At 40.5% G+C, this 17691-nt stretch overlaps 1 protein-coding gene and 1 long non-coding RNA gene across 2 annotated transcripts in view; one reads left to right on the plus strand and one right to left on the minus strand.

Moving 5' to 3' along the window:
* Positions 1 to 17691, minus strand: part of LOC146494855 (uncharacterized) — a 328407-nt gene that overhangs the window by 97358 nt on the left and 213358 nt on the right. The gene's annotated exons all lie outside the window — the stretch shown is intronic.
* Positions 7610 to 9042, plus strand: LOC146494859 (uncharacterized). Its single transcript, XM_085145566.1, has one exon. It carries the CDS (start codon positions 8119 to 8121, stop codon positions 8929 to 8931), a length of 813 nt encoding a protein of 270 aa, XP_085001692.1. The 5' UTR covers positions 7610 to 8118; the 3' UTR covers positions 8932 to 9042.

The raw sequence follows: 17691 nt of genomic DNA on the forward strand, positions 1-17691 counted from the left end.
GACGTTTTCCCTGGAGGGCCTAACCCGGGGGATGTGGCCATGACCTGGTTAGGGGCTCTGGTGGCTCTTAGATGGTGTTTTCCTTGTGGCTGCGTACAGCGGAGATGGGGGAGGGTCTGTGCTGGCGGACGCTGGTTACTGGCCTGGTAGCCTGGCTGCCCCTGGGTGGGTCCGGGATGGGCGTGGAGGCTTGGGGGTCTGGGGGTGCTCTGCCCCCGGTCCGGGGTGCTGGCTGGGCCTTGGGGGCTTGGGTCTTGGCTGTTGTGTCGCTGGAGCTGTGGGCGGGTGGGTGCAGGGGGGCTCAGCCCCAGTGCAGGGGACCTCTGGTGCATCGGCCCAACTAGGGGGCTCTCTAACTGGTGGGGAGGTTGTTATATCTTTGCAGGTGGTCTCCTCTCTACAGGAGCTCACTCTGCAGGTGGGGGAGAGATATAGGAGAGGTAGAGAATGAACTCAACCTGGGGGTCTATTGTCTTGTGTAGTTTGGGAGATGATTGGATGATGGGGTGGGTGCAGTTTTCTCTGGGGTGGAGTCGGGTGGGTTGCCCCGGACTCTGTGAGGCTGGGCGGGGCCGCTTGCCCCTCCCTTTCTTCCCTCCCCATCCTCAGCTGCCTCCCTATTCCCACTCTACCACACCCACACATGCAGGGCTTGGGGTGCAGGTATGTCACCAGGGTGCAGGGGAGGCCTCAATTTTATTCTGCAACCTAGACATCCACATTACTCACACTCTCACATAACACATACATATAATAATAATAATAATAATAATAATAATAATAATAATAATAATACATTTAATTTGAGGGCGCCTTTCAGAAACCCAAGGTCACCTTACAAAAACACAATTAATAAAAGCAACAGTAGTCATAAAATACATAAAATAAGTTAAAATTACAAAACAGAGCGTGACAACAGATAAAATCAGCATTAAGGCGAATAAGCCAGTTTAAACAGATGTGTTTTGAGCTGTGTCTTAAATACGGAGAGGGAGTCAATATTTCTTAGTGCAGGAGGAAGAGAGTTCCAGAGCTGGGGAGCAGAGCGACTGAAAGCTCTGTTCCCCATAGTAATAAGGTGTGAGGACGGAACAGTAAGATGAATAGCAGATGATGATCTGAGAGGGCAGAAAACAGTGGTGATATGGAGCAGGTCACACAAATATGAAGGAGCAGATTTATGGATACATTTGTATGTAAGAAGTAAGATTTTAAAATTTATCCTGGCTTCTATGGGCAACCAGTGAAGCTGCTGAAGAACTGGGTTAATATGAGCACTTAACGGAGTACGGGTTATGATCCGAGCTGCAGAATTTTGAAGAAGTTGGAGTTTATGAAGGGACCTTTTAGGGAGACCAAATAGGAGGGAATTACAGTAATCAATACGGGATGTAATAAGACTATGGATAAGGATGGCAGCAGCATGGGGAGTAAGGAAGGGGCGGAGTCAGTTAATATTACGTAAATGGAAGTAAGCAGACTGGGTTATGTAATTAATGTGAGACTGAGATGAAAGAGTATTATCAAGTATGACACCCAAACTCTTAACCTGAGGGGAGGGAAGGGTGGGAGAATTTTCAATGTTAATGGAAAAACTGTGGGATTTGGTTAAGATAGATGGTGTACCAACAAGTAAAACTTCAGTTTTATTACTGTTAAGTTTGAGAAAATTGGAGGAGAACCAGGATCTAATCTCAATAAGACAGTCTGAGAGGGAGGTAGGTGGGAGGGATGAATTGGGTTTAGAAGAAAGGTAGAGCTGGGTGTCATCGGCATAACAGTGAAAATTTATATTATATTTTCGGAATATATACCCAAGAGGAAGCATATAAATAATGAATAGAAGAGGCCCCAATACTGAACCCTGAGGCACACCAGCAGAAACAGGATAGAGAGTTGAAGAATGGGATTTAAGTTGGATAAAAGAATATTGTGAGAAATGGTATCAAACGCCGCACTAAGATCAAGAAGGATGAGAATGGATAGGAGACCAGAATCAGCTGCCATCAAAAGGTCATTGGTAATTCTTAACAAAGCAGTTTCTGTGCTATGATTGGGGCGGAAAACAGATTGAAATTGTTCATAGAGATTATCGTCATTGAGATGTAAATGAAGCTGGGCGGTGACAACTTTTTCAAGAATTTTTGAAATAAAGGGGAGATTTGATATAGGGCGAAGATTATCAAAGTTATTGGGGTCTGCACCAGGCCTTTTGAGAATTGGGATAACAGAAGCCGTTTTCAGTGCTTCAGGAACAATTCCAGTGTTCAAGGAGGATAATAATATTGGTTATGAGAGGTGCTAAAGAGGGAAGACAGGCTTTAACTAACACAGTAGGGAGAGGGTCAAGTTGACAGGTGGATGACTTAGATTTTTTAATGAGATTAGATACATCAGTTATGGAGGGAAGAGTAAAGCTTGAAAATAACTGACAGGAAGACAGTGGGGGAACCAGGAAGTCTACTTCAGAGTCAGGAGCTCCTAAAGAGTTAAGTTGACGGTGAATGTCTGAGATTTTACAAGTGAAAAAAGAGATAAGAGAGTTGCAAAAATCAACAGAATACATGTGGGAGGGGAATGTGTCTGGAGGTTTTGTAATTTTACTGAACAATGAATAGAGGGACCTGGAGTTACCTTCATTAGAACTAATTAAACCAGAGTAGTAAGCAGATTTGGCTGAGGCAATGCAGTCCTTATAGAACAAAACATGATCATTGTGCATTTCTTTATGTACAGTAAGTCCGGTTTTCTTGAATAGACGTTCGAGTTGCCGTCCTTTAGCTTCAAGGTGACGCAGGTCAGAGGTAAGCCATGGAGCTGAACGGGAAAATGAGACAGTTCGATGTTTAAGGGGAGCAAATATGTTAAGAAAGTTATGAAGGTTGACATTATAATGACAAACGAGTTCATGAGGAGTTGAGGAGCAGTGGATAGATGGAAGGTCATGGACGGCAGATGAAAAAACAGCTGGGTTGATATTACTAATTTTCCTAAAAGTGATATTACGAGAGATACAGGTTTTGGAAGCGGTTATGTTTGCATCAAAAGAAATAAACATATGATCAGACTGGGGAAACAATGTGGCTTTACAATGGGTGGGGGTAATGCCAGAACAACAGACCAAATCCAGGATATGACCTTTAGAGTGGGTAGGAAATTTTATGTACTGTAGAAGCCCAAAACTTTCCAGGCAGGAGGTAAAATCTTTGGAAAGAGGGATTTTATCATTGTCCATATGAATATTGAAGTCACCAGCAATAAACAGATTTGGAGAAAGTACAAAAAAATGGTAAATGGTAAATGGCCTGCATTTGTATAGCGCTTTTCTAGTCCCTAAGGACCCCAAAGCGCTTCACACTACATTCAGTCATTCACCCATTTGCACACACATTCACACACTGACGATGGCAAGCTACATTGTAGCCACAGCTGTCTTGCGGCTTATATGATTTTCTCATAAAAGTGGCCACTTTCTCATTACTTTCATATATTGTTTTAGGAAGTATCCAAAACATACAAGTTTCATTTATATAATTTTTCAAGGGATCTTATATCTGTTTTCACTCTTGTATGCTTTTCATACACGTTTCACAGAAGACAGATACAAACTTTATAAGATTTATATATATCTTTTCCATATGGGAGAGTGCGCTGGTTACGAGCTGAGAACGAGCTCGTAAAGAGCATGTACATTTTTTGCCACCTGCACGTTGCTGAGCTGTAGGAGAAACACACAAATGAATTGGGAGGCGCAGAATGATGCAACAAAAATCAGTAAGTAGGGTGTACAGCGTACACTACAGTCCAAGGGCGTAGATTTGGTTTTGGCATTGCAAGCGCTGTTGTGACAGTGATGTACACTGTTTTGATGGTATATATGTATCAATCAATCAATCGTTTGTTGTAAGATTCAGATAATTATTTTTTAAAAGCTAGACATTTTAAATAAGAATAAGAAAGAAAAGTATTTCTTTGTGCCCACCTCTTCCTGTTAATGCCCTACCTGCCCCCCTGGCAAAACTTTGCTAGATCCGCACCTGCACAGTTACCAGCTGTCAGCTACCTAAAAAAGGATCCTGGGGTTATCTGTCTCTCAGAAACAGTTCATAACTTCCCTTCAACTCATTCATGTCACCTAAAAGGTAAACCTGTTTCTCCATCACCTGTTCAGCTCTGATGATTCAGTAAGGACATCTCCTGGTTTCATCTTCATGTTTCCCTCTCACCAGATAACCAAACCGATATCATGACCAGCAGCTTTTTTGCAGCTGTGGCTCCAGCAAACATCAGCTGATAGTAGAAATTAATATAAAATAAATTCTAACAGCTGATCAAGCTTAAACGTGCTGCTGTTGTTTAACGCGACATCGGCTGGTTCCCTCTTTCTGGCGCAAAGTGGGCGATAAACAAACAAGAGAGCCGATCAGCTGATCATTTATCAGTTTTCACGATTGAAGTAGAAACGGGAGAGGGAGGGGGGAGAATGAAAGAAGAAGAGGCAGCTGTGCAGCAAAGACACAGAATAACTCCAGCTTTGTGCCTTTTTCATTGTAGCTGAATTACGGGACAAACTGTTCCTTTTCACCTCAATAAGAAACACGTAATATTTTCTCTGAATACCAGACAACTGGCAACTCTAATAACTTATGAACAAAATAAAGTTCAACATCATTAACTTCATAGCACCCACCCAGCTGTATAGAAACTCCGTCATGCTAGCTAGTACGCAGTACGGAAAAAGTCTGAATAACAAAAATAAACTCCACCTAAACTTGGTTTATATCTGACCCAGGTAGACTGCAGGTCATAACTTCTTACCTGAAGTTCAGTTCCCCTGACACTCGGACCTGCAGCTGCCTTGGGTCTCTTTTCCTTCTGCGTCCCCTTTCCCTCATCCACCTGTTGGCCTCCACCACTTGCTAATGTTACAGAATCTGTGGAAGCTCCGCGATAGCCACCACACGAAGTAACGAGTAACGACCCTATCTAAATCCCAGTAACGACTAACGTGTTCCTGATTTTGGCATAATAAGTAGTTACCGTGCTCGTTACCACAATAATAACGTAGTTACTGTAACGCGTTACTTAATAACGCGTTAGTCCCAACACTGCTTATGACTATAGTGATATAGTATGATTCCATATTAGATTCTTGATGAAGGTGGGTTGTTGTTATTTAGCCTGGTTATGTGCTCCTTTTTAACTTTGAGCACCCGTCCCTTCAAACATCTCTGCACGGCCCTGTCATTTCCATACTTTGGTCTTCCACAATAACTGCAATGCTATGTCCCATCAGTCAGAGGTTTGATCCTGGGACCTACACACCATGTCACCAGCTATGCACTGCTGCTGATGGATGACATCCAGAAGCAAGTTGTGGCCATGATAAATCAGCATGAGAAACATTCAGTGGTTTATGTGGATACAGAGGAACTGCAGACTTATGTCGGGATGCTCATCTGAAGTACTTTCAAAAGACTATGTCATTTAAAGGCAAAAAAAAAGCCATTTGTGGGAAGGTGGCATGTTTTTCATTAGTATGAAAAAAAAAAGAATCTGACACTGTAGAGAAAAATAATGCACAAAAATCAGTGTGGCTGCAATCACTAACCCATCTCAGCTTCTAATAAAAATAAGCTATGTAAACAAACTGAACTTTAAAGGGTTAAAATAAAATGAATTGTAATTATTTTTTATATGTATATTTCAGGCTGAAGTAGTTTTAAAAGATAATATTTTAGAAAGCAAATAGTATATAGTCATACTTTTACAGCAGGTTGCAGGTTTTTTTGTCCCTAAGGTTAAAAGAGTTAGCATTTTTTAAAGATCATTAAAAAAAAAAAAACCTCAAATGCCATAGTGTTAAGGTCATCACCAACAAAGAACAACACCTCACAGAGAGGGTTAAGATAAAAAAAAAAAAGTTATCTGACTGGTCTCCAAAGGGACACAAACCACAAAGGCAGAAATAAGAGTGTAGCATAAGTGCAGCAATATCCCTGAAGGTATATTAAGGTAGTTGTTTGTAGAGAGTAATAGCTAAAATTGTCTTTTGGCAGCCATTGTTCTCTGTTAACTTGGTTTTACCAAAATGTAACTTCACCAATAAATTTTGAAGGCCCAGCATGAAAAAAGTCTGATATTATGAACAGATAGTTGAAGGAGTGTCTTTGAGTGGACACTCCAGTTACAATAGGAGCCCATTTGCTGATGCTGCACCTCGTAGCATTGAGTATTAATTAGTTAGTGGCCTAAACAGTCATTGGCTTGAAAGCTAAAGGGACAGCTCCTTTGAAGGGATATTTTTTTTACTTCAATAAATGATTTTAATTTATTTTGAACTTTAAAATGCACAAGGTCACTGGCTGTTCTACTGTGGCAGCAAAAGACAATATGGGCTGGATCCATTAATCTATGTTGTATTTTATTTGCATTTTGCAACTTTACCGATTGAATTGCTCATTGACCTCTGAGAGCATCTGCTTCCTCTGGCTCTGGCTCCTCAGTGTGGACACTGTGGACTGTGAGCTAATTGTTGTTTATGGGCAGTGGCCCCCTACCTATGGTTTAGTCCCCCTGCTTGGGACAAATGGCTCCATTCAATCCACCACAATTAGCGTTAGAGCCAAATTGAAAGTCAAAGTCTTTTCATTAGATTGAAAACCTTCCCCGTGGTGAAGTATTATCCAAAGTCAGGAATTTAACTTTCCTCTCTAGTTGTACTAATTAAAAATACAATCACACATCGTACTCCGTTATCCCTCCTTCTTTCTTTCTTTTTCTTTTTTCGCCTTCTGGCTGTCTCTTTTCACATTTCCCTTTTTTCAGTTCTGTCACTAGCTTGGATCAGAGAGTTCTCTCTCCCAGATTAAAAAGTGTCTGCAGGATCTGTGCACTGTATCCATTGCTTCTCCCCCGCCATCAGGTAATGCAGAAAAAGCATTCATCTCCTTGGCCATTCCACATGCCAGCTAAAGTAATAGTCCCCTGGGAACTTTAACAGTATCATACAGAGAGGAGGAGGGAGAGGAAATAAGGATACCCCCCACCCAAAAAAAAAAAAATCAAGGAAATATTTAGGTGTTTTGTCTTGGTGGTTGCAGTTTGTCTCTGATGGGACAGCCCCATCACAGACAGACGGAGTTTGAAGGAGCTTATTGTTTTTTTTGTCCTACAACACAAACTTATTATTCTGCTGGCTCACCAAGCCAAATCAGATGAGTGTACAGACTCTAAAGTGCCCGTTGACAGTCTGGGACTCACAAAGACGCAGATCAGCACACGCACACATGCAGCACTGCAGGTATGGCTGGTAAGTGGCCGGCATAGAAAGACATGCTTGAATACACACACATTTAAACATAAATTAAAAGCACACACAACAGGCAAACTCTTCACTCAGTGAGCACGCATGACTGTGCATTCAGAAATTAACAGTGTAATCTAATTCAACACATGCTGACCCAATCACAAAGACAAATACTTTACAGGAAAGAAGCACTGCTACAAGAAAAACCCCTACATATGAAGAGATTTTATAATATAGTCATCGGTTTTTGCTCAGATACATCATTCTTTAAAAAGAGAAATTAAAGCTACAAGATTTGATTGTTTTTTCAAATACAAAACTGAATATACAGGGTGGGCCATTTATATGGATACACCGTAATAACATGGGAATGGTTGGTGATATTAAAGTCCTGTTTGTGGCACATTAGTATATGTGAGGGGGCAAACTCCTCAAGATGGGTGGTGACCATGGTAGCCATTTAGAAGTCGGCCATCTTGGATACAACTTTTGTTTTTTCAATAGGAAAAGGGCCATGTGACACATCAAACTTATTGGTAATGTCACAAGAAAAACAATGGTGTGCTTGGTTTCAGTGTAACTTTATTCTTTCGTGAGTTATTTACAAGTTTCTGACCACTTATAAAATGTGTTCAGTGGAGGCAGGTGATAGCCATGTGAAGACGTGTTGTACAGGGCTCCTCAATGGACTAACTTTTTTCATAATTCCACCGCTCCAAAACTAACGAACTTTTAATAATAGTACGACAATACGCCCGTGTGCTGCTCTGAGGCACTTTTTACATCTTCAAAGCTACGTTGTACGAATTATGAGCAAAACTAGATCGGGGAAAGAGCAGGCCGCAAAAGCCTCGGACCATGCTGAGGACAGATCGGAGGCACCACCCCCTGACATGAGTGAGATTATGAGAGCGATTGCTAGCTCTGAAAAGAGGATATTGGACCGTATCGATTCAAGCACGAAAGATTTAAATGATAAAACAGACACAATCAAAGAAGATTTGGAGAAGCAAGAGGCTCGTTTGGAAAGTGTTGAGTTTGGTTTGAATACTTATTCAGACCGGACAGTGGAGTTGGAAAACGAGGTTAGCAAGCTGAAATCGGACGTTGCTAAGTTGACCAGCAAATTGGACGACATCGAGGGCCGACAACGCCGGTGCAATGCACGCATTGTAGGGGTGAAGGAGGGCTTTGAAAACACCGGGAAACCCACGGCAGTTATTGCTACAATGCTGAAAGACATACTGGGCCTCGATTTTACTCCGATGTTGGACCGCGCTCATCGAGGCTTGGGTCAACAGGGAAACTCCCCCAGGGCAATCGTGGTGAAGTTTCACTATTACCAAGAGAAGGAAGAGGTGTTCCGAAGGGCCGCCAAGTCACAGCCGTTGCTGCTACAGGACATGAAGATAAGTATTTTTCCTGATTTTACAGCAATGGTGGCAAAGAAACGAGCTGCTTTTATGGAGGCTAAACGTTTGCTCCGAGGCTGCACTGGCGTTAAGTTTGGACTTTTGTTTCCAGCTGTTCTCCGCATCACTTCACCTACGGGACAGGACAATCGTTTCACCGACCCAGCAGCTGCAATAGACTTTATCAAAAAAGACTTACTACGGCCGTGAGAGGTACAGCCGAGTGAGAAGAGATAAGTTGGACTTCATATGTGCGATTGTTTGAACTCAAGGGACATAATTTTACGTTGGTGTTGGGGAGAAGTCAAGTAATTAATTGGGCCATACTCAAAAAAGGCCGGAAGGTATAATGATTTTGATTTAATTTATTATGAATACTCTGCCTTCCTCCTTTGTTCCGATTTTTCGATATGTTCGAGATATTGCTGTTATTCTGGGGCATTTGATTAGAATAAACACGGGGAAAGTGGAAAATATAAGTTTTGGAGTTTTGTTTAGTTATTAAATGTTATATATTTGCCCAGTTGAGGGGCTGTTTGAGGGTTAACAGTATGTTTAGTCACTGTGCTATCCTAGCTTGGAGGGTTGCGATCTCAGGGATAATAGTAGATCAGCATGGGGTTTTGAGGCTCGTTTTATTTATTTATTTTTCCCTTTTTTTTTTTTTTTTTTTTTTTTTCTCTTTCTTCGGGTTCCAGAGGTTGGGACATATTTTTTCAGCACCTGCATTTTGGTACCTGAATGGCAAGCTCGCAAAGTAATCTGCCTCTTCGTTTTATAAGCTGGAATGTTAAAGGTATAAATAATCCGGTTAAACGCACAAGGGTTTTTACTCATTTAAAATCATTGAGATCCGACGTTGTATATCTGCAGGAAACACACCTCCGATCAAGTGAACAAATTAAACTAAAAAAAACATGGATAAGCCAAATATTTAGCTCAAAATTTGAGGATAGATCACGGGTTGTGGCTATTCTAATTAGGAAGGGGATTCCATTTATTCCACTATCAACTGTGGCGGATACCAGAGGGAGATATATTATTATACAGGGTAGGTTGTATGGGAAACAAGTAATTCTTGCAAATGTATATGGACCAAACTGGGACGACCCAGATTTTTATTGTACCTTTTTAAAGCACCTGCCAGATTTAACAGAGTCCCATTTGATTCTGGGTGGTGACTTTAACTGCGTGCTTAATCCTCAACTTGACAGATCTAATCCTAAACCTGATAGCAAAATTTCAAAAGCGGGTAATGTTCTAAAATCTTTTATGCAATCTTATGCTTTTTTTGACCCCTGGAGGAACAAAAATCCAACATCTAAACAATTCTCTTTTTTTTCACCAGTGCACCGGTCATACTCACGGATAGATTTTTTTGTTGTAGATAATAGAATTCTTCCCAAGGTTTTAGATTGTCAATACAATTCTATTGTTATTTCAGACCATAGTCCAGTACAATTAGATGTAAATTTTTATGAACGCTCAAGTCAAAAAATGGCCTGGCGACTTGATCCTTTACTCCTAACTAAAGACTCATTTAAAAAAATGGTCTCTGAGCAAATACAGTTTTTCTTAGAGACAAATCAAACCCAAGGGATGAAAATGACCGTTGTATGGGAGGCATTAAAGGCCTATCTTAGAGGCCAGATAATTTCATATGTTTCATTTCAAAAAAAGAAAAACTTACAACAAATGAACAACCTAGCCAACAGTATAAAAGAGATTGATGGCTTATATGCAGAAAATCCAACACCAGACCTCTATAAGAGAAAATTATTACTAAATTCAGAATACAAAATTCTGTCCATTCAGCAAACAGAACGTTTATTTTTTAAATCAAGGCAAAAGTTCTATGAACATGGGGAAAGAGCCGGAAAACTTTTGGCACATCAAATTAAGCAATCCATATCAGCTAACACGATTTCTGAAATCTGTAAAACCTCTGGAGAAAAGACGTCCGATCCGAAAACCATTAATGACCAGTTTAAAATGTTCTATTCCAATCTTTATACTTCAGATCCGGTTGATGAAAAAAAGGTTGCTGAAATGCTTGATAGATTACCAATTCCACAAATATCTGTAAATGACAGAACAGAAATTGATAGAGAGATAACCATTAGTGAAATTGTCGAAGTAATTAAATCAATGCAAAGTAACAAGGCACCGGGACCTGATGGTTTCCCTATTGAATTATATAAAATGTTTATAGACAAACTAGCACCAATACTCAAAGATGTATACCAGGAAATATTCTTTCAAGAGAAATTACCAGATACTATGAAACAAGCCATAATTTCTGTGTTGTACAAAAAGGGTAAGGATCCCTCACAATGCAGCTCCTATAGACCGGTGAGCCTTTTAAATTGCGATTACAAAATTCTCACAAAAATCTTAGCTAATAGAATTGATCTTATACTGCCAAAAATTATTAACCCTGATCAAACCGGCTTTATACCAGGGCGACAGTCATTTTATAATATGCGTCGCCTATTTAATATTTTATATGCATCAGAACCAAAAGAAAAATCAGAAATAATAATTTCTCTTGATGCAGAAAAGGCCTTCGACCGTATAGAATGGCCATATCTTCATGCGGTCCTAAATAAATTTGAATTTGGCCCATTGTTTCGAAAATGGATTAAAATACTGTATTCCTCTCCAGTTGCAGCAGTGAGGACAAATAATGTAACCTCTGACATTTTTCAGCTTGGCAGAGGCTGCAGGCAAGGCTGTAGCTTATCCCCCTATCTCTTCAACTTAGTAATCGAACCCTTAGCTATCGCTCTTAGGGAGGACAGTCAGGTTGCCGGAATCTTTAGGGACGGGACAGTGCACAAAGTATCATTGTATGCAGATGATTTATTGTTTTATATATCTAATCCAACGGCATCAATCCCTAAATTGTTTAAAATATTAGACCACTTCGGATGCATATCTGGATACAAATTGAACTATTCAAAAAGCCTACTGTTCCCTATTAATAACATAGAGCAAGATTTCTCTGCCTTCCCTTTTAAATTAGAAAAAGAAACGTTTAAATATTTGGGAATAAATATAACCCGCACAATGAACGAGTTGCGGATTTATAATTTTGACACTTTGTTAGAACAAACATTGCAAGATTTTAAAAAATGGGCAACACTTCCAATCTCATTGGCAGGCAGAATAAATATAGTTAAAATGGCAGTCTTACCAAAATTTCTCTATGTTTTCCAAATGGTTCCTGTTTTTATAACCAAATCAAGTTTCAAAGATTTAGACAGATTAATAGCAACATTTATTTGGAAAAATTCAAATCCCAGAATAGAAAAAACATATTTGGAAGTACCAAAAGAGGCTGGTGGGCTAGGGTTGCCAAATTTTATCTTTTACTACTGGGCGGCTAATATCTCCAAATTATTGTACTGGAAATATGTTTATGAGAACAACGAGGGTGAGGCTTGGGTAAAAATGGAACTGATGTCTAATCCACTTCCCCTCCTAACCTCATCCCTAGCTCTAAATCAAAAACAGAAAATAACAAATCCAGTTGTAGGAACATCTATTAAAATATGGCTTCAATTCAATCCCTGTTGCTTATAACCCTTTTTTTCTGCCATCCATTTCAGATAAAGCATTCCAAATTTGGCATAATAATGGTTTGAAGTTTTTTTACAATTTATTTTCAGGAGAAACTTTTAACACCTTTGACGCTCTGATGAGAGATTACAATATACCAACCTCACATATGTTTAGATACTTGCAAATACGAAGTTTTGCAAAAACATTGTTTCCTTCTTTCCCGTACCTACCTCCTAAAAATCAAGTGGATACCATTTTGGAAATAGATCCTTTTGGCAAAAGGAGAATCTCCGTCATATACAAACTGATACAGAGCTTAAGGCGTATTACTTGGGAAAAAACTAAAAATAATTGGGAAAAAGACATTGGGGTGGATCTATCTGATGATGAGTGGAGATCTTGTTTAAATCGTATACATACTTCCTCCTTTTGCATTCGCCATGGTTTAATTCAGTTTAAAATTCTTCATCGTCTTCATTATACAAAAGAGAGGCTTTCAAAATTTTTCCCAGAAGTCGATCCTGCCTGTCCCAGGTGTGGACATAATCCAGCAAATGAGGGTCACATGATGTGGTCTTGTCCGAACCTGGATAATTACTGGGGAAATATATTTAAAGCATTATCTCATATCAGTGCGCAGAACTTAGTGCTTGATTTCCGCATTGGCATTTTTGGAGTTATGCCATCTCAATACAAAACGAGTAAATCTCAGGAAAATGCCATAGCATTTGCTACATTGCTTGCCCGTAGACTTATTCTATTCCACTGGAAGTCTGATAAGGCTCCTTCATACATACAATGGTTAAAGGAGGTGCTTTTCTTTTTACCACTGGAAAAACTTAGATACAGAGTTCTCCCATCACAACAAAAATTCTCTGCGACTTGGAACCCATTTATTGACTATATAAAAACGTATTTTCCAGATGTGTGACATACATTTTTTGTTTGTTTTGTTTTGTTTCTCTTTACATGAGCCTCGGGTGGGGAGGGAGGGGGGGGTTTCTTTTCTTTTTTTTCTTTTTTTTTTTTTTTTTTGTTTTGTTTCTTTTTTTGTGTATAATGGCAACGTTTCCATTATGTATTGTGACCATGATTTGTGAAAAAAATAAATTTAAATAGATCATTAAAAAAATAAATAAATAAATAAAATGTGTTCAATGTGCTGCCCATTGTGTTGGATTGTCAATGCAACCCTCTTTCCCACTCTTCAGACACTTATAACAACACCGCAGGAGAAATGCCAGCACATGCATCCAGTATCCGTAGTTTCAGGTGCTGCACATCTCGTATCTTCACACCATAGCCAATTGCCTTCAGATGACCCCAAAGATAAAAGTCTAAGGGGGTCAGATCGGGAGACCATGGGGGCCATTCAACTGGCCCACGACGACCAATCCACTTTCCAGGAAACTGTTCATCTAGAAATGCTCGGACCTGGCACCCATAATGTGGTGGTGCACCATCTTGCTGGAAAAACTCAGGGAACGTACCAGCTTCAGTGCATAAAGAGGGAAACACATCATCATGTAGCAATTTCAAAGATCCAGCAGCCTTGAGGTTTCCATTGATGAAGAATGGACCCACTATCGTTGTACCCCATATACCACACCAAACCATCACTTTTGTTGTTCCAACAGTCTTGGAGGGATCCATCCAATGTGGGTTAGTGTCAGACCAATAGCGGTGGTTTTGTTTGTTAACTTCACCATTCACATAGAAGTTTGCCTCATCACTGAACAAAATCTTCTGCGTGAACTGAGGGTCCTGTTCCAATTTTTGTTTTGCCCATTCTGCAAATTCTGGGCGCCGATCTGGGTCATCCTCGTTGAGATGCTGCAGTAGCTGGAGTTTGTAAGGGTGCCATTTGTGAGTAGCTAATATCGACTAATGCCACTCTCCAGTGACATGCGGCGAGTGCTACGCTGTGGGCTCTTGCTGAATGAAGCTAGGACAGCCACTGATGTTTCTTCATTAGTGACAGTTTTCTTGCTTCCACATTTTGGCAAATCCAACACTGAACCAGTTCCACGAAAGCAAGCAGTTTGCTAACTGTAGCATCGGAGATGGGTGGTCTCGTAGAGTGTCTTGCATTGAAATCTCTTGCAATGACCCGGTTACTGCGTTCACCAGATATCAACACAATTTCGATCCGCTCCTCACGTGTTAACCTCTTCAACATGTCAATGGCTGTGAACAAAGAGAAACTTGTAAATAACTCATGAAAGAATAAAGTTACGTTGAAACCAAGCACACCACTGTTTTTCTTGTGACATTACCAATAAGTTTGATGTGTCACATGGCCCTCTTCCCATTGAAAAAAACAAATGTTGTATCCAAGATGGCCGACTTCTAAATGGCCACCATGGTCACCACCCATCTTGAGGAGTTTGCCCCCTCACATATACTAATGTGCCACAAACAGGACTTTAATATCACCAACCATTCCTATGTTATTATGGTGTATCCATATAAATGGCCCACCCTGTAGATTTGTGAATACGTGTATTTGTTTTTTGACATAGTTATCACAGGAAAGCCTCAGAAGGCCACCAGCTGTATTAGCTGTACTTACACAAGTTCTATTTTAATTCTTGGACTATTAGACTATTAGAGCAGCTTTGCATAATCACACTTCAAAATAATAAATGTATCCCTTTTATGTTTGCCTTTATCTGAGGTTTGAAAACAGCAGTTTATTTATTTACATTTCAGGCCACCCTCCCTTTGAGTTGGCTTTCTTCTGATTGGCTGTGTGTGTGCGAACAGCAGGTGGATGGGCTTCTGTGCTCACAGCTGGAGCTGTGTCCCTGAGATGATCATAAGTGTTGTGTTGAGGTCCAAGTGTGCCTGCACAGCACAGCACACTGGGAAGTTTTTTTGGGCTCATCAACATAATCTGTGCATAACAACCCACTTGAATTTTACTCCCTGTCACTTCATCCTCTTTCCCAGAGTAAACTTAAAGACTAAGAAGTCAATTTTAACACACAGAAAAAGCTTCAGTGTGTGTCACACATGTGTGAGGGTAAATACAGCAGGGCAATATAAAAATAGCTGTGCTGAAAGTGGTGCAGCACTGCCCAAGGAGATGACCTTGAGGCACATGAGCTGGGGTTAAATTACCAAAGTTAAATAGTCAAAGACGTGACGTTTAAAAAGTGGTAATATTTTCAAAAATGGATACTTTTCTAATCCAGAGATAAGAGAGGCACTCTCTCTTCTTGCAGATGGCAAGATGTCCTGAGAGTTTAATAGGGCTGTAAATGTTTCATAAATTACAACCTTCTATACTAACGGGTCTCACATATTATGGCGTTATTTTTGTGCCACTGTTCTGAGCGCACGTAAAAATAATTTGCAGGTGCAAGTGTTGCATTTTGAGGAGAAATTTATTTTGAGCGATACCGGGCAGTGGCCAGTCCAGCTATGCCCAATGGCCAGTCCAGCTATGCGGTCAGCTGGTGGGTAACAGGCATCTCCGAAAACGTTAGAGCACTTTTGCAAATATGTAATGTCTTGATAAATCGAGCAGATATTTGAAGTTTACACAGCACCATTCTAGCATGAAAATATCTTGAAAGTTTATTTTGTGACCCAGAAAGAGTAATATTTCAAACTCTGCCACTCTGTGTTCCTCCGCCACTGCCTCGTTTGAGTTTTGGACGAAATGGATTCTGGGATATTGCATTTCGTCATTTTGAGCTGATTGGAGACCAAAACAGCCAATCAGATTTTTTTGCATCCAAGTCTGTGATTGGCTGGTTTTGTGGCACAAATATAACAGTGTAGAGAAAGAGTTGAATGCGCATGGGCAGAAATGTTGAGAGTGCAAGCAACACATTGCGAGCGAGCGCAAATGCAAAAACTGAGCGAGAGGGGCTGCTATTGTGTGTGTGTGTATGGATAATAGCAAACACTGAAATACATTTTTTGCACCCAGCAATGAATTTTGTTCACTCAAATTTACCTTTTCTTCACTCAAAATAAATTTCTCCCCAAAATGCAACACTTGCACCTGCAATTTTTTTTACGTGCGCTCAGAATAGTGGCACAAAAATAACGCCATAACATATTAGTTGTGAGTTGTGTGTAATGTTGGTCTTGTCATGAACTGGCTGTGTGGAGGCAGATGAGGACCCAAACGCAAAACTCACGGAGACAGGAACTGAACTCAAAATCACTGCTTTATTGCAGGCCTTACAATGAAACAGAACTAAACTGGGAATACTAACAGAAGACCGAGGGAACACAGAAAGACACACAAGTTCGGGGAGGAGACATTGAAGACGCAACACCGAACTGAGGGAGACATGCACATAAATACACAGAGGGTTAACGAGGGAAGTGGAAGCACACGGGGAACACAGCTGACACAGATAAACATAACGAGACATGGCAGGAGTAAACCACACTGACGGGAGACTGTCAAAGTAAAACAGGAAGTACACAGAGGTGCAGACAAGAGGAGAGAGAGAGAGAGCACGGGCATAGTGGGCTGGGGAAACATGGAATAATGGATTGGATTTATATAGCGCTTTTCAAGGCACCCAAAGCACTTTACAATGCCACTATTCATTCACTCTCGCATTCACACACTGGTGGAGGCAAGCTACGGTTGTAGCCACAGCTGCCCGGGTGCAGACTGACAGAAGCGAGGCTGCCATATCACGCCATCGGCCCCTCTGGCCAACACCAGTAGGCGGTAGGTGAAGTGTCTTGCCCAAGGACACAACAACCGAGACTGTCCGGGCCGGGCTCGAACCGGCAACCTTCCAGTTACAAGACGAACTGCCAACTCTTTGAGCCACGGTCGCCCAACATCGAATGAAACACAAGGAGGGGAGACGAGGGCTCACAGATACATAGAGGGGCATACAGGGGATAAAAGTCACAAGGGGAAATCAAATAAGGAACAAAATACAAAAATGCATGAATACTAAGACTGCTGGGCCAACATGGCCCAGGATCATGACAGGTCTTTCTCTAAAGTCTGTAGTCTCTGGTGTCTGCCCAAAGATATAAGGGTCATTAATGTAAAAACCAACAATGTCTGAAAGATGAAAAGCTGCCACTCATTTTACATATTGTAGTTCAAAGAATGTACAAATGTGCTATTATATTTTATTATATATCTATTTCTGAGGGGAAAAAAGCTTGTTTACTGATATTGGCACTACCGTCTAAAACGGATGCAGTAAAAATGTAAAAATGTTTACAATTAGTAAAAATGTGACTCTGATGTAGTCTTAGTGTAGTTTGAATCTTCAGCATTCAGTAAGCAGTCACTGAAAAATCCTTTACTTAATGTTTTTGATGAAAGTTTAAAAAAAGAAAAACTGTTGAGAAGAAGGTGTGAAATAAAAAGACAACATAAAACTCATAAAAATTCAAAAGAGGAAAAAGATT

The sequence above is a fragment of the Neolamprologus multifasciatus genome, chromosome 20, assembly GCF_963576455.1.
Source record: "Neolamprologus multifasciatus chromosome 20, fNeoMul1.2, whole genome shotgun sequence".
Classification (NCBI taxonomy): domain Eukaryota; kingdom Metazoa; phylum Chordata; class Actinopteri; order Cichliformes; family Cichlidae; genus Neolamprologus; species Neolamprologus multifasciatus.

Excerpts from the sequence above, each read along its gene's own strand:
- LOC146494859 (XM_085145566.1), top strand. The coding sequence starts at position 8,119 with ATGAGCAAAACTAGATCGGGGAAAGAGCAGGCCGCAAAAGCCTCGGAC.